We start from the raw sequence: 23,930 nt of genomic DNA, 5'->3' as shown, positions 1-23,930 counted from the left end.
AAAATTAATTTCAGTTTTTCATAAAAGCGACACTTGTCCATTGTGAATGGATGAACTTCAAAGCTACTGTAGCTAACAGTAGTGACAGTGTTTGCTACAGCTATGATGCTGATGTTGAAACAGCTTCCTGCAGCGCAATCTACTGTTGCACCAGTCTCAGTTGTAGTTTATAGATGTATAATGTCTCCCAACATACTAAAAATAATAACTAACATGCAGGAAAGAGAAAATATTCAAGACCTTTATAAATTAAACGTTAGAAATACCTTCTAAAGGTGTGTTCAAACAGGCAAGAAACAAATTCGCCTCAAGTCATTCTTGAGAATTTGACCACTGTACCTTTTTTGTTTTTTCGCCCCAAAAAGCCAATGTACTGTACCAACTATACAGATGTTAGCTGTAAGCCAGCTAGCAAGGGAAGCATCAACCATGTCTTTGAGAGTGTTTCTGTGTGTTTGTGTTCAGCTTAGCCTCTGACTTATATCAGGACTCAAGAGACTACAGTTCTTTCTCTCTCCTTTTAACTCTTGTCTCTGAACATCCCTGTATCCCTGGGATACGCATCAATTTTCATTCATGCCATCCTGGAACAATTTACACCTAAAATTCACTTTGCATTCTGTCTGAGCACACAGTAAGGCCTTTTTTGAGGGAACTGGATTCAGTGCTTTTAAAGACTTCTCAAGACCTACAGATACCCTGTCCTGTGACCACCAATGAGAAAATAAATGCATAAGGTGAGATGAAGTTGAGCATGAGTTCCTGTCCAATGTCCAATGAATGGATTATCTGTCAGTGCATGTTTACAGCTCTTGGTTTGTATATAATAAGTCAGTGTGAACATGACACTAACCAGAACTAAAAGACAACCATGGTTTGTTCTTTGGTCTGTACCAACTGAACTGCAGGTGTGAAAGTGTTTTGAAGAATAGTTCTTGCTTGAGATATTCCTTTAGAATATGGTTTGGAAAATGGAGCAAAGAAAATGTAAAGCCCTCCATATTCCGGACATGAAATACATAAAGATGTCCTACACAGCTTGAACCCTTACATCCTCAGAGCATTTTGAGTATTTGTTTGTGTCAATTGGGTTTTCCTGACCTATTTTATTGGCAGTTGAAAGGAGTGCAAGAGCCCACAATGAATGCAGATAAACCCAGCACATGTCCACAAGACTTACCCTGCTAATATACTCAAGTTCCGACAGCGTAATACCCTGAAGAGCTGTGGGATTTACTGGATGTGTGCTTTGTCAGATGTTTCAGAATTGAGGAGTGACCTAAGAATTACTTTAGCAGAGCATTCATCAACTACCAGGAGATCAGTGTAGCGGATGGGGAACACGAGAGAGAGAGGCTGAGGAGACCACAGTAAAAGAGAGGAAATCAAACACACATTTACAGCTCAGCAAACCCGGCTCCCAAGTTCATGAACTTCTCTGAAACGAAATATCATCAGAAGTCTAATCATATTTTCACTATTGGCAACACGGGGCCCTCTTTACACAGACTGTTTTGATTTTGAATGACTTCTATTGATGATATGGCAAAGGCTCTAGGACTGTTAATTGTTTCAAGTTGTGAAAGCTTTGGGGAAAAAAGGTTGTAATTAATGTCAAAAATAAGTGGATTTGTTGAAATGCTCTTACTTTTTTCTTTCTTAATGGAAAAAAAAGGAACAGCAAGACATTTTTAGATTCCTAATTACAAAATGAGAGAAAGCTAAGAAGAGAAAGGTCAAATGTACGTAGAAATGCAGCATTAGCAGTAGCTAATGCTTAGCCTTGCACCATCTGAAAATGATTATCCCTCACAAGACCATTCACTGTCTAGTGTTTGTTTTCCCACACGCCAGCCTTGTTATCTTGTCACAGATGCTTAACAAAGTCATCATCTTGTGTTTCCTCACCATAATTTACTGTATTGTGATCTCATTGTCATTATAGATTACAGATTACCTTGCTCAGAGGCCACTGTTTGCTTTCAGAGCTTTGAGTCTTGATGACTTGAAGGACCAAGGATAGATATATTTTCCATTCACTTTGTCCATCTCTGAATTGAGATTAATGCATCAGTGATTGCAGTCAGTCTATCTGGCGGCACAGGCTTGAATGATCTCTACCTCAATTCAATAACACAGGTAGTAGATTTTCAACAAAGGAATAAGCTGCATCCTGGGGTGGATGAAAGGGTGCTTTCCAAAAGTTACTGGGGTCCCAGAAGTTATTAAGGGTGCAAAAAAGCAAACTAGAGTGGACCTAAAACACAGAAGCTCTGAAGCCATGGTCCTCCTCTGCTCACGTGGTAGGGAGTGAGTAGCTGCCCCAAATGAGGGAGATGATCTATCTTGGGGTCTTGTTCATGAGTGAACAGGGTGGATGGACAGATTGGTACAGTGCCCACAGTAACACAGGCAGTGTTGGACTGTCATGGTGAGAGGGAGCCAGGCCTGGAGCGAAGCTCTGGATTTACTAGCCAATCAACTTTTCAACCATCAACTATGGTCATGAGCTCTGAGTAATGACAAAAAGAATGAGATCTTGGAGACAAGCGGCTGAAATGAGTTTCCTTGGCAGGGTGTTTGGGCTCACAGTTAGCTCAGACATATGGGAGGAGCTCAGAATAGGAACATTGCTCCTTTCATCAAAAGGAGTCAGTTGGGATGATCTGACCAGGACGCCTCTCTTGAGTGCCTCTCTGGGCACATCCAACTGGGTAACCCTGTGTCCTATGAAATACTATCTTTATATACTAAAATGTTTTTCCAATTATGATAATAAATGTATCGCTGTCTTGATTATGATTAGGACATTTACACCGATGACTGAGGTTTGCAGTCCTGTGTGTTGTTTGTTTTAGACAACAAAAGAACTTTGGTTAAAGTTAGTGGCTTGGCTTAAATGTTAAAAACACATGATGTCTTGTGCTTAAAGTCATTGCAGATTTTTTTCTGTATTAAACCAAGACCACAATTTTTCCCGAACCTTAACCAAGTGCTGCCAGTGTCTAAACACAACCATAAACAGGTTCAATAGCACACTACCAGCAGATATTGTCAGATATTGATCAAATATTTTGGTGGAAAACAAATGAAATGCATCATTTAACATTTTACGTTCAGCATCAACATTTTAATCGGGAGATCGATGGTTCGATTCCTGGCTCCTCCAGTCCATATGCCGATGTGTCTATGGGAATGAATGTGTGTGAATGGTTAGTTTCCTCTGATGGGCAGGTTGGGACCTTGCATGGCAGTCCTTGTACCTGCTTATGAATCTGTGTGAATGGGTGAATGTGATTTGTAGTGTATAAGCACTTTGAGTGGTCGGAAGACTAGACTAGAAAGTCCGTTTAACTGGGAGAAGACCCTGGGACAAATCCAGAACACACTATGGGGACCACATATCCAGATGTTGACGTGGCTAGGGAGAGGGACATCTGTGCTGCCATGTTTAATCTACTGCCACCATGACCTGGACCTCAATAGTTGGTAGAAAATGTAAGGGTTGGATGGCCATCTTCAAATGATTCCCCTCTGTAGGCCTGAAATATGGGTATCTGACAACACATGCTTGTCTTTATGCCTGGACTATACCTGAGTGAAATTAGCAGTTGCCCCGGCTGTACTAAAATCCTGAAGAGCAAGCCAAGGATGTGCTCTGCCCCCCACTTTTTTCTGTACAATATATTACTGTATTTATCCTTCTCTTTGCCTTTTTCTTGTCCTGTCTACATTCTTGTCTTGATTTATTGATTTTTGACTTCAGTTGTGCTCTTGCTGATTTGCCCTACCTTGTCTGATAGTATCTCTCCCCAAGAGATAGTGTTTTCTTCATTTACTGTTGTCAAAGGTTAGATCCCACTGCAAACCGAATATCTACAAGTTATTCTTGATTTCGGTATGAGATAACAGAGGATTTCTTTGGAGAGTAGATTTGCTGATCCTGTTTTCTGCATTTGCATTTCCTTGAAGTTAACTTTCGCATACAGTCAAAACATGAAGTTAATATTCATGTTTGTATAAGTAATATACATTAATAAAAGTTCCTCTTGCTCTGTGTCTCCCTCAGTCATCGAGGCTGTCTCTCTTCAGGGGAAGAAGGAGGAGACCAGTCTAGTGTCTACAGGCTCCTACGTGATAGGAAACACTTCCCTGGACTTCCAGAGAGGGATGGAAAGGCAGACACTCAGGACACATGGCCCACTCAACGCTGATTACATTATCAAGGTGAGACAAAGTAGGGATGACAGGCATAGGCTCATAGCAAAACAGCCTTAGGTCTTTTGGCATCTGAGGTACATATTTTATTATAGATACAGATACAACATAAATAAATCAGTCTGTTACATAACATTTAGCAATATAGTGAATTTTTTAAAGAGATTGTGAGGTTATCGCCAGCGGCATGATTAGTATCACAAATGGAGAGGCCTACTAAATCTTAACAGAAATACAGCTTCCCAATTGCAGAGATTATATTGTTTCACAACCCTATTATGTTGCAGTCATAAAGTCCAGCTTAAACCAGGCGTGTTGCACAGACATAAGCATTGTGCAGTAACTTCACCATCATCACCACATCCAAACACCATTCTATATGTCTTTTTAATTGATAAGGCTGGCAATAATCTGCAATTTTCTCATTGTTATCTAATTCCATAAAAATACCAACAACCAACAATGAATTGATCCACTAACAAGTATTGTTTTTCTCTGTGCTCAATTCTTTGTGCTGACCAAACACTGATGGAAGAAACACATCAGATAGCCACACTGGGTGACATGTTCCTTCATTACCATGACCACACACACACTGTAGTTTATTAAAGTAAATCCCACACACACTGTCATGCTACCAGAAATACACAGTAGAGCACCAATTATGCAGCAACAAATGCACAAATACAAATCCTGTTTGAATAATGTTTGCTAAAAACTACAGTATCCAGTTGTTTTAGGAAATTACTGAGCCTTTTCTTAAGAAAGTGTTAAATATTTTAGAAAATATGCATAATCTCTTTCTTCTAAACTCTTTGTTGGTGAACAGTTGGGGTGGAGTTACTATGTGCAGCTTCCTGGAGTCTTGCAGTCACTATAAGGTTGCCAGTTTTGGCACCATCCTGTCTGTACAGAGACCAAAACCAAAACATATGCTCATCAAGTATTTTGTTTTTGTTCTCTCGAAAAGAAAGCAAATAAGAGCACTTAGCAACAATATTGAATTATTCCTTCAAAATGAAATTATGTATTTGTAACCCTCTTAAGTCTTCTGTGGGAACCAAACAGGGTAGGGAAGTTGGGATGTATTGAAAGATGGACTTTTCATAGGATTTGTTGATGATAACAAAGGTGTAGGATAACTCCAACTAGAGATGTCCTAAGCCAATCCTGTAGGTTGTATCGGAGGTGATCTGGGCATATTTTAAAGGATCAGTATCTGCTAAAATAAAGCAGATCAAATGCAGATCCTTTCTTTACAGTATTTTGCTCTTGTTGCCTTGCTGCTTCTCTTTACACCATCCTACAGTGCAGCATTTCACTGCATATACAGTATGAAAGAAAATTTAAAATTTACACACCTAGATGGAGAAAATACATGGATACGCTAAGCTCTCACGCTATGGAATCAAATCTTTCCTCTATCCTCTCCCCTTATCATCAGCAAAGAGCAATATATAAAACATTCATGTAGATGCTAACCAACACTGGCTGTCACTTTTGCTGGTTAAAATAACAAATTTCGCCAGTTGGAGGTCATATCAGCTGTAACTAATTAACACTTCAGGCTAAAATTAAACTTGGCTTTTGTCTGGTTAAAGTGCTCCCTGCAGCCACTGTTCTCAACCAGAAATCATTTTCGAGGGAAGAACCTGCATTCTGTAACACCGCTGTACAAACTTTGTGTTTTTGTAGTTCCCACAAGGAGTTTCAGGAGTCACATAAAATTTGTGTCATATCAGATCAATAATTTAACCTTGTCAACTTAATAGTTTTGAATCAGGGTCTTCAGTATTTGGACCAAGAAGCTTGTAAAAAATGATCTGTGTCAAATTAGTAGCTAAACCTGTTATTTAAATGTGCCAGATACGTATTTAATCAACATCTCTCTATATAAAGCAAGGAATCTCTGTCTGTCTGTCTGTCTGTCTGTCTGTATGTATGTATGTATGTATGTATGTATGTATGTAGGTTTGTCCTTTGCGTATCTCGAGAATCGTTCATCCGATCTACTTCATACTTGGCAGGTGGATTGCTTGGGAAACAAGGAAGTGCAATGTTGATGTGTGAAGTTGTCTGGATGAGTGGTTCTCAAGAAATATATAAAAATACCTCGTAAACAATGTACTTTCTACAACCTTGATCTGCTTCTTCATCTGCCTGTGGAGTCAACAAGTGGAAATACAGACAGCGCCACTCTGCCAGTGCAACCCACATTTTGGTCAGAGATGGGATTACATTCATGCCGATAAGAACTACCATAGAGAATGAATTGAAAAGGTTTAGAGAGTTAAACTCTATTCCTGCTCCTCACACACAGGAACTATGTTCAAGACATAGTGCAGGATGTCTCAGGCATGTTTTGAATGGGTACTACAGTTCATCCAATCAACTTCAGCTCAACTCAAAATTCTAGTCTCCAGATATTCTGTGTGTGAGGTGTTTAGGCAACATCTGTGAATTGTAGCGTCTACTGATAGCCTGCATCTCAGGTATTGAGGGAGTAAATTGTAGTGTCTACTAGTAGTCTATATGAGAGGCATTTAGGGAAAGGGCACAACTCTCTCTAGGTATTAAGAAATCAGCCTGTTCTGAACAGGTACATTTTGAACAGGCACTGCACTAGTTTAGGTAAATGTAAGTATTGGATCCAACTGAATCTGAATACTAAAAGACTGGATCAGGGCCAGAAAAACTGGATCAGGGCATCCCTGACACCAACCTTATCCTTTAACATGGAACCAGTGTCATTACGTAGTAACATGCTGAATTTGGATGGCAGCCCAGTGCAGCCAAGTATCAGAGAAGTTTGGCTGGTAGCAAAAGTGGCTGTTATGCTATGTTAGTATTAGTGTTAATATCTGTGATTTGGTGAAATAGATACAACGTGAGGAGTGTGACCCAAGTCCTTGATTGCCTACAGTTTAATGTGATGTGTGCATGAAAAGGATTTCTCTAGTTTCTGTTGGAAACAGGGCATTGACTCCCAGTATCCATTAAGTCTGTCTTCTACAGCTTCACACTTTTCTGGTGGAGATTACAGGTGGGTACAAGAGAAATATTTCAAGAAGACTTTCCTTCTCCATGCAATACCCACAGCTTGTCTGTGCACATGCTTAAAAAGTTGATTATGAAACAGCTGCTGTGGTTTGGGACTTACTGATGTGGGTAGATGTTATAGCAGCAGTTTCTGGTTATGCCATGCATGCTGGAGGGCAGAATTTTTCAGATTAAAGTCTTGATTCTGTACTATTTGTGCATGATGTTTACTGGAATTCATTATAGTAGACATCAAGCCCAATCAGTCAGAAGCTAATCCAGTCAACACTAGCACTCATCTGTTTCCTCTCCTCTATCCAGATGAGGTGTAGCTTAGAAATTCATCAAAGTCATCACACACGTGTATTTCAGTATACTATAAGTTACAGTATCTCAGAGTGAATAAGCGAGTCAGTCGGTATTTCATCATTTCCACATTCAGTAAAAAGTTTGATCCAAAAAGCCAAATACTGCTGCAAGGTTGTAGTGAATGACTTACATATCAGTTACATCATCAAAAGAAAAGGAGGGACTGTTGTAAAGTTGTATTTTAATAAGGCACCACCTTGTCCTTTGAAGGAAGTTGTAACACTCACTTACTGAAAAACTTAGAAGTCTTTCATTTTGTGTCAAATTATCAGCCAGAAATGTGGGTCTAATGTTTGACCATAATTTTGATTCTTAAATTGGTTCTGTTTTACAATCATGATGTTTTAACTAAACTTTTCCAAATTACAGCCACAGCTTTGTTTCACTGAACTTGAAAACATGTGAAATGAAAGCAATCATTACCTCCTGTCTAGACCACTTTAAAGCCCCAAACATGCTCCACACACATATGCAAACAGGCCCAGCTACCACAAACACACACATGGTGGACATACTCAATATGCACTCTTACGCACCAGTGGAAGTGATCAATCTCAGTCCTCAAGGAGGAAATATAGGCTAGTGAAAGCTAATCAGAGCATTTCCAAGACCACAGTAGTAAACAAACATGGTGTCTGTGGAGGAATGTTTACTGCTGTACTTCGATTAGTGCACAGAAGAAGAAAGAAAAAAGAAAACACACAAGATGCAAAGTGTGACCTTTGAATCACTCGCAGAGGAAGAATGGAGAATTCCTGTCTGAATGAAGATCCACGTTCCTCAAACTCCACTCCCTCAGTTTATTTATTTTTTTGTTATAAATATGTCATGAATAATATATCTCATGCTGAGATTACTTAAGTCTGATTCTGTCAGACTTCAAAAAAGCCCTAAGAATCACATCATACAACTGTTTTTTTAGGCTGAGCTGTACTCTGCATGACTTGTAAATCGACTCTGACAAAATCAATGGAAGGCTCCTTTAACATGACTCTTCTCTTTGATTCTTAGTGGGATCCTCTGCTTTACTGAGCTCAACTCTGTCCTACTTTCCTCGTCTTTCCTCTCCTGTTCTGTACTCTAATCTCCTCTGCCCTACACTATTTGACTTAATGCTGTTCTGTTTTTACTCTTCTTTCACCCTACATGTTATCCAGATGAAGTATGGAGGATCCAAGGACACGGTGGTCCAGTTTCTCTTCTACCAGCCAATCAGGTACCAGTGGAGAGAGACAGACTTCTTCCCCTGCTCTGTCACCTGTGGAGGAGGTGAGGTGACCATCAGTCAGTAGAGAGTGACTGTAATCAGCTGTCTGTGTTTGATATAGAGAACAATATTGTACATCCAGCTGGTGATATTTGCCAGCTGTTTCCATTAAAGTTCAGTTAAACAGCCTGTGTCCTCCTCCAGGCTATCAGCTGAACTCTGCAGAGTGCACAGACATCCGATCCAATCAGACCCTGCCTGAACACCATTGTAACAGCTATCCTGAAAACACCAAACCCACACCAAAACTCAAGGAGTGCAACATGGACCCCTGCCTAGAGAGGTATAGGAATCATTACAGTGTGGTATTTGATACAATGTCACATCCATCCACTCTCTAATCCAGCTCAAGCTACTTTATATATACAAGTTAGATTAGTTTCTAGTAGTTGACATGAGGACATTTAAGCAGTTTTTACATTGAAAGGTTCACGGTTTTCAAGTCTGTCTTAAACCAACAGTCAGGTGCCTATATGTACACTGAAAGAGGTTTTCCTTGCTGTAATCATTCCTCCTGTTCATACTGGCTATTAAAAGATCCCCTTTAAATGTGCTTTCAATGTAAGTGATGGAGGCCAAAATCCACAGTGTGTCCACACAGTCATTTAAAAGTTGATGTGAAGCTTATATGAGGCTTTAGCAGTCTGAGTTAGTCATATCAAGTGGATATTTGACACATTTACAGTCTTTTTAACATCAAATTCCCTCTTTGTGTTTCTTCGGACAGTGTTTCCCTGTTGAGCTGCAGTGGAAGTATAGTACCAAAAAGAGGGACTTTGGCACTAAAAAGACTGTTATGTTGAAAGATATCTACTTGATTTGACTCATTTGGACACTGAAGCTTCATATTAGCTTCAGATAAACTTTTAAATACATTTTTGCACAGAAGGAGGACTGTGGATTTTTTCCTCCATCGCTCCCATTGTAAGTGCATTATGAAGGAATTTTCTAATGGTCAGTATGAACAGGAGGGATCATTACAGCAAGAAAAACATGTTTCAGTGTTTATTTGGGCTCCTAACTGTTGTTTTAAGACTTGAAAAATTGTGAACCTGTCCTTTAAGCAATCACAGCTTTCTTGAGTGAGCAGCAACAACAAACATGCACATAAGAACTGCAGCAAAAGATTATAGTAAAATAAACAATTAGTTGAAAACCATGAAGTACTACTGCATGCTGAAGTGGTGATTAATAGATTAATAATATTGCACAAACATGGAGGTATTTACTGTAATATCTGAACTGTTGCTGACTGCAGCTTTGAATGGGACAGTAAGAGACTATGGGCCTCGTTGCAAGTACCACTTATAAACAGATTTGGTCTTCAGTGGCACATACTTCAGGGTGATCATCCTCCATTACAACATTAGACAGTATAACATCAGCTATAATAAAATGTATTTTGACATCATCTTACTTTTAATAAAGCTTTGTTATGTTCTCAAAATACAGAAATGGCAGCTTAATGGGGCCTGATTGGTTCCAATCAGGCTCAAAACAGGCTTCAGGCTTTGTTTGGCATTGCTGGAGGGACTTTCCTCAGGATCTGTCTGGGTAATGCTCAGATTTCCAAGCCAAGTCAATGCATTGAAATGTTCACATCTGCCAGAAAAAAAAACGAGGGTGAAATGGCTGATTATCATCATAGCACGTCTCAGTGCTTCTTTTATGAAAGGCTGGATCAATGGAGGATTTAATCAATAGGTTAAGAGCAGAAATGTGAAGCTGGAAGCACAAAGCATTTCCTTTTAACTCTCTTATTTTTATGACCTTGAAGGCCAAAGTGGTATTAATAAGCACACTGAGTGGTCTTGTGCTTATATATATGCTTTACTGAGAATCTTATGATCTCTATAGTAGGGGTGTGCCTGAATACAAATACATTATTCGGCAAAGCACAAATAGTGTTGTTTTTTTTTACAAATATTTGTTTCATACAAATATTCAAAAAAATATTTGTTAGTTAGAGGTCTGTCTGCAATGAGGCAATGAGTAAAGTTTTAGCTCAGTAGTCAGCGCAGTCGTCTATGATCTGGAAGACTCCAGTTCAAGACCTGATGTGGGGACCTCCTTCATAAGGTAGTTTATTTATGAACACTTATTGTAACATTTTAATTTTCTAAAATTAAAAGCGTAATAAAAACAAAAACAGGATTTTTAAGCCTCTTTCCATTTTTATTCGAATACAAATACTAATACAAATAATTTTGCTGCCTCAACAAATACAGATACAAATACAAATACTGGGCTTTCTGCACATCCCTACTCTATAGTATGGGAGCTAACTAGATGTTATAGCCTCATAAATTTACAGTATTTTGTGATATTGTGTCTCCTCCAGTGATGGATTCAAAGAGGTGATGCCATACGATCACTTTCAACCTCTGCCTCGGTGAGTATCCCTTACAGTCACTCATTTAAAATTTACACAAGAACAGTAATTCACAGCTGTAATTTAACATATTTTCAGTTTGGATGCAGTGGTGGGTGAAATGTAACACAGGAAGGGAGTGGGCAGAAAGTCTTAGAAATTACTGGTTGAAAAACACCTATTAGTGTACCGTGAGGAAATCAGAAGTAGAAAAAGTAACAGTAAAAAGAATGTTAATAAGAGTTATGGAGGGTCCTTTGAACACATGAAACTTCCCGTGTGGGGAGAAATGCTGTAAATCCTCCACATACGATCCATAGAGGAATTTATCACATCTACATGGAAAAGTGACATGACAGCCTTCCAAAGCTATTAACCATACTCTCAGTAGAAAATACGGGCTGGCTGTTTTAATATTTTTGCACGATTGATTTTCTTTGTAATTTCTCAAAATGTTGCAAGTTTTTCTTAAACTAGACTATTAACATTAACTACTAATAACACATTTAAAAAAAAAACATGTTGACATTATTTCTGATGTATAAAAGAGATGACTAACTGTAATTTCAATTGGATTTTAAAACTCAGTATCTTAATTGGTCTGTTTCCTCCAGACAGATGAGCCAAAGATGCAACTGCAAATACCAACACACAGTGAATTACTGTCAGGAAAATGCTTGTTGGCAATGTGTAATGTTGAACATGCGTTATATTACAGACTAAATTTATATGAAACATTACAGCCGCTGTAATAGATATTTTTATATTAACAATGATTCACATGACTACTTTTATGTGAAAGATGAACCCACAGACTCAGCTTTGATAATAAATAGCCATATAAACCCTGGTTAAGGTGGTGGTAACTGTTGTGAAAATTTTACATTGGCTCTTTCTATTAAACTTTTAGTTTATTGTTATGAAAAAACAATTCTTATACAGACAGGACTGTGATCCTCTACATTACGACTGTTGAGCCGATAATTAATATGATATGACGACTGATGGGAACGAGTTGGATCAGGTCTGTTCTGTCCGGGTCAGTCAGTGTTGACAGTCAGCAGAAAAAAATGTGTGTGAAATGTAAAGAAGATTTTTAATTACATGTTTGATATTTGGACTGGCATCGGAGACCAGTGACATGCTTTGTGTTTCACTGGAGGGACAAAAGAACAAAAGAAAGAGAGCAGAAAGGTTTGTGTTGTGAGAGAGCACTGGACAACTGAACTGCTGAGTAAGCTGTATAGAAAATGACTCTCTACAACATCAGAGAGCTACAGCTGACCAAAACCTGTTTCATTTAAAGGTCACTCACCTCCAGTTCCTTCTATTGGCTCTACAGTCCATGTGACCCAGGACCTCTAACATTCAGGATCTCACCTAAACTCTGCACCTTTTTCTTCCTTTCTTTGCCTTTTCAGGACAAACTGCACTGCATATAAACAGTGCAAAGGGCCAGTTGGCATCCATCTTTGTTTTAGCACAAAAACACGCAGCAATTTGCATTCTTGAGGGATTTGCGGTGTCGTCAACCGCCAGAGCTCCAGTCATTATTGCACTGTCTTTCAGTGTGTTGTCTATGTGCTGGCTCATTTATAAGGTCTTCATGTGTGGTAGGTTTCAGCTTGTCTTTAGGTTTGTCTAAGCTTTAATGAACACCTATTTTCTTTTTATTATGATTTATTATTCAATGATTCAATAAAAAATAAAACTACTCTCCCTTCAACCAAAGGAAAAATTAAAATTCCTACCCCCAGCCCACCACCATTTTACAAGGAGAGAAGCAAATAGTTGAGTTTTATTGTGTCTTAAATACAGTTACTGAGTGTTGTTCCACAGCAGCTGTCTCCCAAAGTGTAGCACTATCCATCAGTCAACACAGGCCCGTCTCTAACAGCCTGACTTCATCTATCCATCGGGGAGAGAGAACACTCCAGTTTTGCTGATGAACATTCTCTTTTTTTAATTCCTTCCAAAAGTTGTCTGTGTGTACTTCATAGATGTGGACATTTTCAGCTCTGAGCTCAGCTGCTGGCACATCAGGTGTGATCGGTAGTGACTGCCTCACACTCTAATAGGCCATCGTTTCCTTTAGACATGCTTGACTGTGTAGCGCCGTAGCACGCTGCCTCACAACAGGACCTGCATGTGTGTGGAATCAATGCTGAAAGAGTTTATTGATGTGTGTGAATCAGTAGATGCAAGGCTTTTTTTTTCCCAGAAGGCTGGCTTGACTTTAATCTCTACTGACATGTCAAATAACTAAATGTTACAGTGCATGTATGTGTGCTTATGTTGCTGCTTGTTTGTTTTTTTGTGGGAATTGCCACATGACATTCATATAATATAATATAGTTTTTAACCCATAATTATGTGTTCACAGTGGAAATAATCCCCTGGCCCTTAGTTTGTGCTTTAGCAATTTGACAAATTTTAAGAGTCATTTTAAAAAATCATCAGTATGGCTGCACTCTTTAATAATTTGTTGTTTTGACTGATTTACTGATTTGCCAGTTTATATGCTGAGGAAGGGCTGCCTGTCTGAAAGCTCTATGCCTTTTAAAACAATGTAATTGGAGCGATGTGCTGGTATATATAAAGCACCTGTCTATGAGGAATCAGCACCCAGAAAATCATATTGGATTATATCAATCAAAGATGCAACATGAACATGGCTGCTGGAAACCTATTTACAAACATCTGTAATTAGAATGCTAATGAAACTGAAACTGCACAACTTATAAAGCAAGCTAAACAAAAGAGTTAAAATGTCAGTGAAGATCCTCAGTCATCCATGTTTCAGGATATCTACAAGTGTCAACTGGCCTTTTTGGTCTTGAAGCAACCATGTCTCTGAACAGTTATCTTCATATATAACAAATTAGCAAATACTTTTTATGGGAAACATACCTTGAATCATAACCAGGGAATGTTTAAACTGAACAGATCTGTAAACAGTCAACTGCCAACATAAAATGTTCATACTGAAAGGATCTTCCAAATGTTCGCCATCAATGTATTTCTTTTTTTTTTCTCCTTCAATATCTGCTCTTGTTAACTAACAGCTCACAGTATTTGATTATGGTTATAAGACAGATTGTGGTCCTGGTTAAATATAAATGTTTATTGTGTGTAAATAGGCTGTTGTACTTTAAGTAGGTGTTGATGACTTGTTTGCTTTATATGTTTAGTTAGATGCATCAGTTCTCTCATACTATACAACGCCAACAGGGAACAGACAGATTATGTCTGGCGAGGTCGATGTTTCACTGGCAGTGGAATAGCTGTTGCTCACCGCTATTATCTGATTGCATCATAATTTGAGACAGTCCAACTGTGAGGAACAACCTTAATTGTTATAATACTGCCTCTGTAATTGTCCTCACCTTCATTTATGTGTGGGGGAGTGTGTAACATGGGAATGTGCATGCCATTATAGACAGTTGACCTGTAAATAACGGTCTGAAGTTGACAAGGCATTAGCTTTAGATCATCAAATCAAATCAATATTCAGAGGAGCTCATCATTATATTCAAGGTAATATAATGCAGATCTTCATAAAAGTGGTCCTGATCAACATTTTCCAGAATCTGTGTAAAAGCACAAATACGAGCATGACCTCAGGGTACAAGTGCACATGAAGAGTGGTCAAAGTGCTGCGCCAATCCTGGACATCAGTAGTCGCAGTAATCACTCCAAAGACCAATCACAGTCTAGTCCAGGAGGAAATTCCTTCATAATTCGCTTTCAATATAATTGATGTTGAACCAAATCCACAGTCCTCTTTCTCTGTAATGATGTATTCAAATGTTTATGTGATGCTATTTTGAGTGCCTCTGGTTACAGAATTGATTTTTTGCTTAGACATTGTCACTTAACTCACAGCTGAAAAACTTCCACAGCTTGGATGGACATGGAACTCCTCCTGGTTGAATCATCAGTTGAAAAGATTGACAACTGTGTTAGAAGGAGTTTGATAAAAAGCACGCCAATCTTTTGGCAGAAGAATAAGAATAAAAGAAAAAATGATAATAATAATAATAAACATGCAGGATTACAACAGTTGTGCTTTGCACTTTGGTGCCAGCACATCTAATAATTATTATTATATTCATAAAGCACTTTTCGATCATAAGCACAGTACAAGTGTTTTCCAGATTAAAATAATTTACAGAATAAAAATAAAAATAAAAAATCAGAAACCCATGTAAGCCACCCCCTGTATCACTTACAAGAATTAGGAACATTAGAGCACATATATTAAGAAGCACTGAGCCTATATATAAAACAGATGAAAGTGCAAGTGCAAATTAAAAGAAATAAATTCATATATAAACAAATAAAATGCAAATAACAGAAAGCTCATATAAATTAGGAAAAACTTCAGTAAAATAAATAACCACATATATGAACAAATACGATGCAAATAAAAGGAATATGCTCATATAAAGCAGATAGGATGCCAGTAAAAGAACAACCTTTGTATATAAAACAGTTAAAAGTGTATTGTAGCATTTAGAGCCAAACTGTCAGACCAAACATATCGCTAAACTTGAAATTATAAAACTCTTTCTTATATACTAGAAAAAGACTAGATGATGTCATCCATAACTATAATACACTGTGAACAACAATACAATTTAGAGCTAGTAGAATGACTTCACTGTCTTCAGTCAGTTACTGCTCCAGTTTGTTTACAGAACATTAGTCTGTATGGTGATTTTGGTGGCAAATGTTGTTACCTGCATCATTAAATGACATGAGCCAGCATGTAGTGACCTTGGCCCCTGTCCTGTGTGTGTGTGTGTGTGTGTGTGTGTGTGTGTGTGTGTGTGTGTGCAGCTGGGAGCAGGGCCCCTGGACCCAGTGCTCGGTGTCTTGCGGTGAAGGTGGTGGCTGGCAAGATCGCAGTGTGGTGTGTGTGGAGGAGGACACCCACGGACAGTTCTCCCAGGTAGACGAGTGGAAGTGCACCCATTCCCCTCGACCTGTCACTCGACAGATTTGCAACACTTTCGCCTGCCCCCAGTGGGTGGCCATGGAGTGGTCTCAGGTCAGTCAATAACAAGGGGAAACCCATCTGTACTTCATCCAAGCTTTTGTTCCAGGGTTGAATTTCACCCATTTTTTTATCAGATATTTCACCCAGATTGATCATGATGGGTCCAGATATCACTTGTAAGGTGTATATTGTGACGTGTGTGTTGCCCTCTCATTGCAGTGCACGGTGACATGTGGCCGTGGCCTGCGTTACCGAGTGGTTCTGTGCATTGACCATCGTGGGCAGCACATTGGAGGCTGTGACACAGCACTCAAACCTCATGTTAAAGAAGACTGTCTGGTCCCTATCGCCTGCCACAAGCCCAGAGGTGAGACACTATAGTGACGGTCTGAGAGCTGTGTGTGTGTTAAACCATTCCTTTAAATCCGATACCTTCCACCACACGGCTGTGTATATATCCTCCTGTTGAATACAAGAAGGAAAGATATTCCCTCATCTGGTGTAATGATGACGGTGTCTCTCCAAAATCTCACACAGGTGTTCAGCTGGGTTAACATCTGGTGACTTTGAAGGCCATAGCATATTATTCACATGATTTTCATACCATCAGGCCTTGGTTCAAAACTAGTGACTGGAACAGCACACCTCATTTCCTTTAAGATATCCTCTAGTCAAGTTTTGAAACATATATAGATACTCTGCTCTCCTTCACTGACTGAAAAGTCCACTCTCAATATGTGGGCACTGGAGACTTCTGTAAGTTGCATACTGACTCTGAAAACTAGTTGTGATGTCCCAAAACCATGCAACTTTCCACCTACATTAGATGAATGTGAAAACAAACTCTGCTCATACATCATTCTGCACAGTGAAGCTCAAACATCACAGGGAAGTAACAATAGGCAAAACACAAACTGTGCTGCCAAGCAGATAGCGTCATGGTGTGCCTGTGCCATTTGCATGTATGTAAATTAGGTGATATTCATACAGTCAGTGCAAAATTGACCCCTTTCTATGCAAATTAGCCTTGTTGCAAAAACAGTCAAATTCCAAAAGTCCAGTATTAATTGCCACACGCAGTTAGGGTGGAGTTATTAGCGTCGTAATTGGTTTTACTGTGCGCACATTCACTCTCTCTCTGTCTCTCTCTCTCTTCAAATCTTCAAGTTTGTGAGACTTGAATGATACTGAATTGATATTGAATGATATTAAGGCCGAAATCTACAGAAATCTCAGACATTGGGCAGAGGGGGTCAAGTGGGGTTGTGGGCTTATCTTGGATTTAAAAATAAAAATAACAGCGCTGCTGTAGCTCAGGATTCATCCATACAGTAAGAGGCTGCTTTATAACAATGAATGTATACAATAATATAACAATTCCACCATATAAACTTGGAATCTGTGTGTAACTGCTGAATTTTGACATTTCAGTAGATTATGTTATAGATGCGAAATACTAGAGAAGTGAAAGAAGCAAAATACATGAAAGTTGGTTTGTGATTGTGGAGAGCTCTATGTGTGCACATCTCTGTTAATTAAAGACACACAATTTGAGGCTTTTGTGCTCTCTGCACTTTTCATTATGGACCAATCTGTGTGCTGAAATGTGGAGAAAAGCCTGAAACATTGGACACGCTTTCCATTTCTGTGCAGTTTTGTGGCTATGTGAAAATTATTGTTTCAATAAAATATATTAGGCAGACACCGTCATACATGCTTTACACACATTTATTTGTTAATAGTGAAATGAGTATATTAGAGGGATGATGCATTGTTTTTCTGAGTGGAAGGTCAATAGAAACTATTAATAACACTGGAAATGTCCTCCAGTGTTATTAATATATAGCTGGTGATTCCTTGGTTATGGTGTGGTGGGTATTAGATTTTAAGGGTATTAGATATTAAGGCATGTTTGAAATTCTACACAAAGTGTTTGGCCAACCCATTGGTAGCAGTGTGGTACGTTGCCAAGCAGATGTGCTCAACACCATTGGACTTCAGGAATGCAGCAAATTCTTCAGAACAGAACTAAAGGCCATTGTCGCTCACAAGAACGTGAGGGATGCCATGATGACTGAAGAGGCCCCTCAGTACTTGGATGGTCTTGCTAGCTGTTGTGTTCCATGATATGCTCCTCGGGCCACTTGGAATGTGCATCCACAGCCCCCAGGTACATGTGTCCCTCAAATGGGCCTGCAAAGTCCACATAAATCCTTTCCCACCATGGCCCACTGACAAGAGTGACTGTTCTGCCATGCTGAGCATTCTCAAAGCATAGGCAATGGGTTTTTACAGTACAGCACCTACCCCGTAGGGTGAGGTGTCACACGCGAGGCATAGTTGTCCTTATAGCATATCTTAAGTCTGCAACTTCATAAAGAACTCTAAATTTGCCAAATTTGTGTCTTGACAAACTGCTCAAGAGACTAGGGATCTTCATTTTTATCAAGACCCAGGCAGAAATGCAGGCAATCTAAGTGGTGCTGGCACGATTACTTGCCACATTTGTCACTGCTGTCTTGTTTCTGGCATGATCCCCTGGTTCTTTTTCTTACATAAATTGTAGTCAGCACCTTCTGGGATACCAGGAGCTCCTTTGCTTTTCAGAAGGCTGTAGTCCACTGCTATTTCTTTCTCTTATGCAGCAGTGCATTCAGTGGATTCAGGATGGTAGCTAGGTTGGGAATGAACCGTCCATAATAATTGATCATTCCGAGGGAAGAACATGGTTGGCTGACATTAGTGGGTGCAGGAACACCCACGATAGTGATTTGTGGAGCCCCACAGCATCTATGATACGACCCAGGTACTCCACTGACTCATGGAAAAAGAGACACTTCTCCTGTTTGAGGATATCTTCCAAGTAACAGTGAGTGAAGAGAAGCCCAAGGAGAACTTAGTCCATAGCCTTCTGGAACAACACAAGTGCAGGCGCTATTCCAAAAAGGTAAGTGGTTGTAGCAGAAAAGTCCTTTCTGTGTAGAGATCAGTAGCTTCCTTGACTCCTCTTCAACTTACATCTGTGGGTAAGCATTTAACAAGTCTAGCTTACTGAAGCGTTGAACTAGAGAAGCAAAAAGGTCTTCAGTTCATGGAATAGGGCATCTGTCCACACAGAGAGCTCGGGTGATTGTGACCTTGAAATCACCACAGAGTCTCACTGTGGCATCTTTCTTGCTGACTGGAACCACGGGTGTGGCCCAGGCACTGTGCTGCACTGGTGAGATCACTCCGAGCTTAGTAAGGCATGTCAGTTCAGTCTCCACTTCAGGTCGAAGGGCATAGGGAACCTTACTTGGTTGGCAGAACTTGGGCATGCAGTCAGGTTTAAGAGTCACTCTGGCTTTAATTCCTTTCAGTGTGCCAAGCTCATTAGAGAAAACAGTGGAATGCCTCTTTAACACTCTCCCTAGGCTGTCTTTCTCTCCCAGCTTTACTGCATACACAGTCTTTAAATCCTTCCAGTTCAGTCTAATGGCTCTTAGCCATTCTCGTCCAAACAGTACTGGTGCATCCACTTTTACTAAATACTAGGGGTGGAGCTGAATCCAAATATGGTATTTGGAAAAGCACAAATAGTGGGTTTTTACAAATATTTATTTATTACAAATATTTTTAAAACTATTTGTTTTTGGGAAGAAAAAAAAACACAGCAAATAACAGGACACAGGTCAGTTACATCACTATCTCAGTCTCTCTCCTCTGCTCTGCTGTGTTACATCTATTAGCAACTCTCAATGAGGGGAATCACATCCACCTGCTACATGACGCACATTTCCTTATTTGGACATCACTCTCGGGGTTGGGGGTGTTCCCCAGAGATAAAGCTGAGCTAGTGACACACGTTAAGTGCTCCCAAGGGACTCTCCATAACCTGTTGTTCCCCTTCGCCTTTCCACAAAGTCAGGTTGTAAAAAATAGGCAATAAATGAAAAGTTCTAAGCAAGAATCGCCTTTGAAGTTCTTCCCTACACATTACACACTGTGCTGCCTCTGTGATATGTGTGTATAAATAGCCAAATGTCTGTCGATGCCACAGTGCAGAGCTGAGCTTTAGCTCAGTAGTCAGCGCAGTCGTCTATGATTTGGGAGACTTGAATTTGACCTCCTTCATAAGATAGTTTATTGATGAACACTTATTTTAACACTTTAATGACCTAAAATTAATAAGTGTAATAAAAACCAAAACAGGATTTTTACTCTCTGCATCTTTGCTCTCTGCACATCCCTACTACATACAAGGGTAACTCAGTGGTTTGTCTAGACTTACTTGCACTTTAGTAACCCTTCTGGTGCAAGAGGCTCTCCCGTGTATGTTTTCAGCACAATATCAATAGGCGTAAAGGGCACATGTCTCGAAAACTTTCGTACTGTCCCCATGAAATCAAAGAAACAACAGCCCCAGTATCCAGTTCCATCTCCGTTTATTTTCCATCTACCATTGGCGACACAGAGATGCGTGCAAATTTCCCTTTTTGGAGAGTTCAGTCCTAGTTCATTATCTGTGTCAGATTTTGTTTCATCACTTTGATTAACACTTGTTTCAACACGATGCACTCTCCTCTTTTTCTCTCTCCCACTGCACTTGGTTAAGTTACCTTTATATTCCGGTCTTCTCTCTCTCTGTTTTCTCTCTCTCTCTGGATTGCTCTTAGTCTTATTCTTACAAATGTGGCCTTTCCTCCCACAATTATGGCAGTCTTGATCTTTGTACCAGCAGTCATCATCAGTATGATTTATTTTCCCACATCGCTGGCACTTGTCACAGAGTTTTGGAGAGAGAGCAGTGTTCACCTTGAGCGAACCAGTCAGCAGCTGTGCGTCACGCACCACTGTCTTCGCCGACACAGCATAATTGACTTTTTTCTGAAAGGTAATATTTTCCTCTGTCAAAAGGCGCTTCTCTACTGCTTCACTCTTTAGTCCACAAATGAATCTGTCCCGTAGTGTGTCCTCCAAATGTGCACCAACTTAACCGTATTCAGGAAGTCTCTCCCTGTCCTTTTGGTTCCGTTTGTGGAAGCGAAACCTCTCCGCTATCACGAGGGGTTTCGGAGTGAAATGGGCCTGCAGTTCATCCACAATACGTTTATAGTCCATATCCCCAGGCTTCACAGGGGTGAGCAGACTGCACATATGTTTTTGGGCCCATCACACTAAGCAGCCAGGACATAATGCTCAAAACATTTAATATACATTGCCCATTGCTCCCCGGTGTCATCAAATTGATCCATATGTCCATTGATTCCAGCCATAATGCGTCTGTCTTGGTCCGCTTGCAAATCCAAGTCTTCAGTGGGTGACTGGCTAATTACTGGCTGTACCTGCACTTAAAGTAGCTAACGCAGAGGCTAGCTTGTTAACTTCTTCTTAGCATGGATGTTCTTTCTCGCCCAGACTTCACTCACAATGAAACATTCAATGCTCAAAAGTGAGGAAAAGTTTCCCGTCTTCACCTCATCGCCAGTTTATCTTATGTTGCTCCCTTTTATATCTATGTGCAAACAATTTTGACACACACACACCAAGGCACACGGACATGATGGCTTCACTTCAACTCAGATTTTAGTGTGGGGAGAAGCAGTTCATTGGTACAGACCATAGACTATATATAAATATGGACGACGTGTCTCCACTTCCTACCTATGGAAAAGTGAAGCCAAAATATCTCCTGTCCGGGAGCTGCCATCTTGCTTGTGTGACGTCATTTGGAGCCAGAGTCTGAGCAGTAGAGTCAGGCGGCGGCATGACGGCCCACGGAACACGGCCTGACGTAGGTTTAAGAGCCGTTGTCACAGCTGTCAATCATGACGTCAGACCCCCTTTCTATATCGTCAAATAACTAATTAAAAACAAACTTACAAGAAAAATGAGTGCTTGGACAAACTTCAGCATGATAAGAACTACCTGAAATGACAGAAACCATCTTTGGGAAAAATTTATTTGACGTGTACTTTGATTCTTTAGTTTGGCTCATGTCCCATCCACTAACATGGAGGGGGCGGGACTTATGACCTATACTGCAGCCAGCCACCAGGGGGCGATCGAGATGTTTTGGCTCCACTTTTAGGGAGCTGTCATCACGTTCATCTTTATATACAGTCTATGGTACAGGCCGTCATACCGAGGCTTAGAGTGCCCACTAGTGTTCACTGTCATTACATACATAACAGTATGCATGACTTTTGGCCAATTAGGGCTAATTGTCTAATTGTGAGATCTGATGAATTTGGGCTGTTGTGACTGGTGTCAGACTGGGAGGAATGGGGTGTAACTCATTTTCTGTCTCTCTGTCAGAATCTGTACCAGTAGAAGCCAAGGTGCCCTGGTTAAAACAAGCCCACGAGCTGGAGGAACACCACACTGCTACAGAGGACCCTACGTGAGTACACACATACACACATTTAAACACACACATATGCAGTGCTCCTTTAAATTGCATGTTTTTTTCTGCTACATACAAATCTGCTCTGTAAATCACATGTGCTCTCTCTAAAGAACAAAATCAGTACCCATAAGTGGCATTTTTAAATGTTTATACTTTTTATACTATACCCTCCCCTGACTGTGCATACACCAGTCACAAGGCCACTGTTAATTTGCATAAATATATGAAATAATTGCATTTCAACTTAAAGCAGTAACCATCCCTCTGACAAGGCCCAAATTATACCTTCCACATCTGAACACTCACCAGCTTCTTCATCTGCTCATGTTCACAAGGGTCATGGTCCCTATGCATCTTTAAACAGTGCACATAGAAATGTACTCATGTATGTATTATGTATGTATGTATTACTCATGTACTGTTGGGTTTGCTGAGTGTACTATGGTGAACAAGTGAGTGAATAAGAATGCAGGAGCAGCGGTAGAGAGAACTAATTGAGTAAATAAAATAAACAAAACTTTATCTTCTGATAGTTTCATGGTGGTTATGTTCTAAAGCAGAAATAAATAACCATCACATCAGCAGATTGAGTTTTCCATCTCTTTATCCTCCTCTGCATTTCTGCTTTTCATTCATCATTACATCCAACTCAAACAACAGTAAATACAATAGAATGACTCTGTCTTGTTGTTTCCTTAAGTAGTAATATTGCATTTCAAACTGGCTTTTGGTTGTAAGTAAACAAGCTGCCATTACTGTGGTGGCATCTTTGTACGGTATATCCACAAAATAACACTGTTACGTACTGTATGTAGGATATGTAGGATTTTACAACAAAACCACACTTCTTGGGTCGTGCTGTTATCAGATGCTGCAACAATACATTTCAACTTAGGAAAAAAAGCTTCAAGTAAAATCTTTTTCTTCCTAGCAGTGAAATCCACTGCTAAAAACTTATGGTGAGCCGTGATGACTGCCTTTAGTGTGCTATTTGATGTTTTCTGACCAAAAATGTGCTTGTACAATTTCATGTGTTTCATGTTTTTATTAAATTATGTATTTCATCTGATTACAATGAAATAAATCATGGATTGCAAGTTTGAGAAATTATAATCACAAACTAGGTAACTAACAGGCAGTACTTTCACAACCAGAGGTCAGATAAAAGCTCTCTTTTTACTACTGAATAACTTCCATATTCACAAGCTACCTTCATCTGTTGAAGGGGTTGATTTTCTATCAGAATAACCGAAACAGCTGGAGTACTTCATATACA

At 39.7% G+C, this 23,930-nt stretch overlaps 1 protein-coding gene across 6 annotated transcripts in view; it reads left to right on the top strand.

Annotated features, from left to right (window-relative positions):
• Positions 1-23,930, top strand: part of adamtsl3 (ADAMTS-like 3) — a 296,275-nt gene that overhangs the window by 196,816 nt on the left and 75,529 nt on the right. For 5 of the 6 annotated variants that reach the window (XM_042405614.1, XM_042405639.1, XM_042405622.1 and 2 more), the window contains 7 exons: positions 4,070-4,227; positions 8,784-8,895; positions 9,038-9,176; positions 11,235-11,285; positions 16,107-16,317; positions 16,486-16,633; positions 22,564-22,648. In XM_042405614.1, coding sequence (XP_042261548.1) covers positions 4,070-4,227; positions 8,784-8,895; positions 9,038-9,176; positions 11,235-11,285; positions 16,107-16,317; positions 16,486-16,633; positions 22,564-22,648 — 904 coding nt within the window. Of the gene's footprint in view, positions 1-4,069; positions 4,228-8,783; positions 8,896-9,037; positions 9,177-11,234; positions 11,286-16,106; positions 16,318-16,485; positions 16,634-22,563; positions 22,653-23,930 lie in introns of those variants that run through there. The other variant, XM_042405660.1, reaches the window with a different exon arrangement.

Source organism: Thunnus maccoyii, chromosome 1, assembly GCF_910596095.1.
Source record: "Thunnus maccoyii chromosome 1, fThuMac1.1, whole genome shotgun sequence".
NCBI lineage: Eukaryota > Metazoa > Chordata > Actinopteri > Scombriformes > Scombridae > Thunnus > Thunnus maccoyii.
The sequence above is the reverse complement of the archived record's forward strand: the minus strand, read 5'-3'. Positions and strand labels throughout refer to the sequence as shown.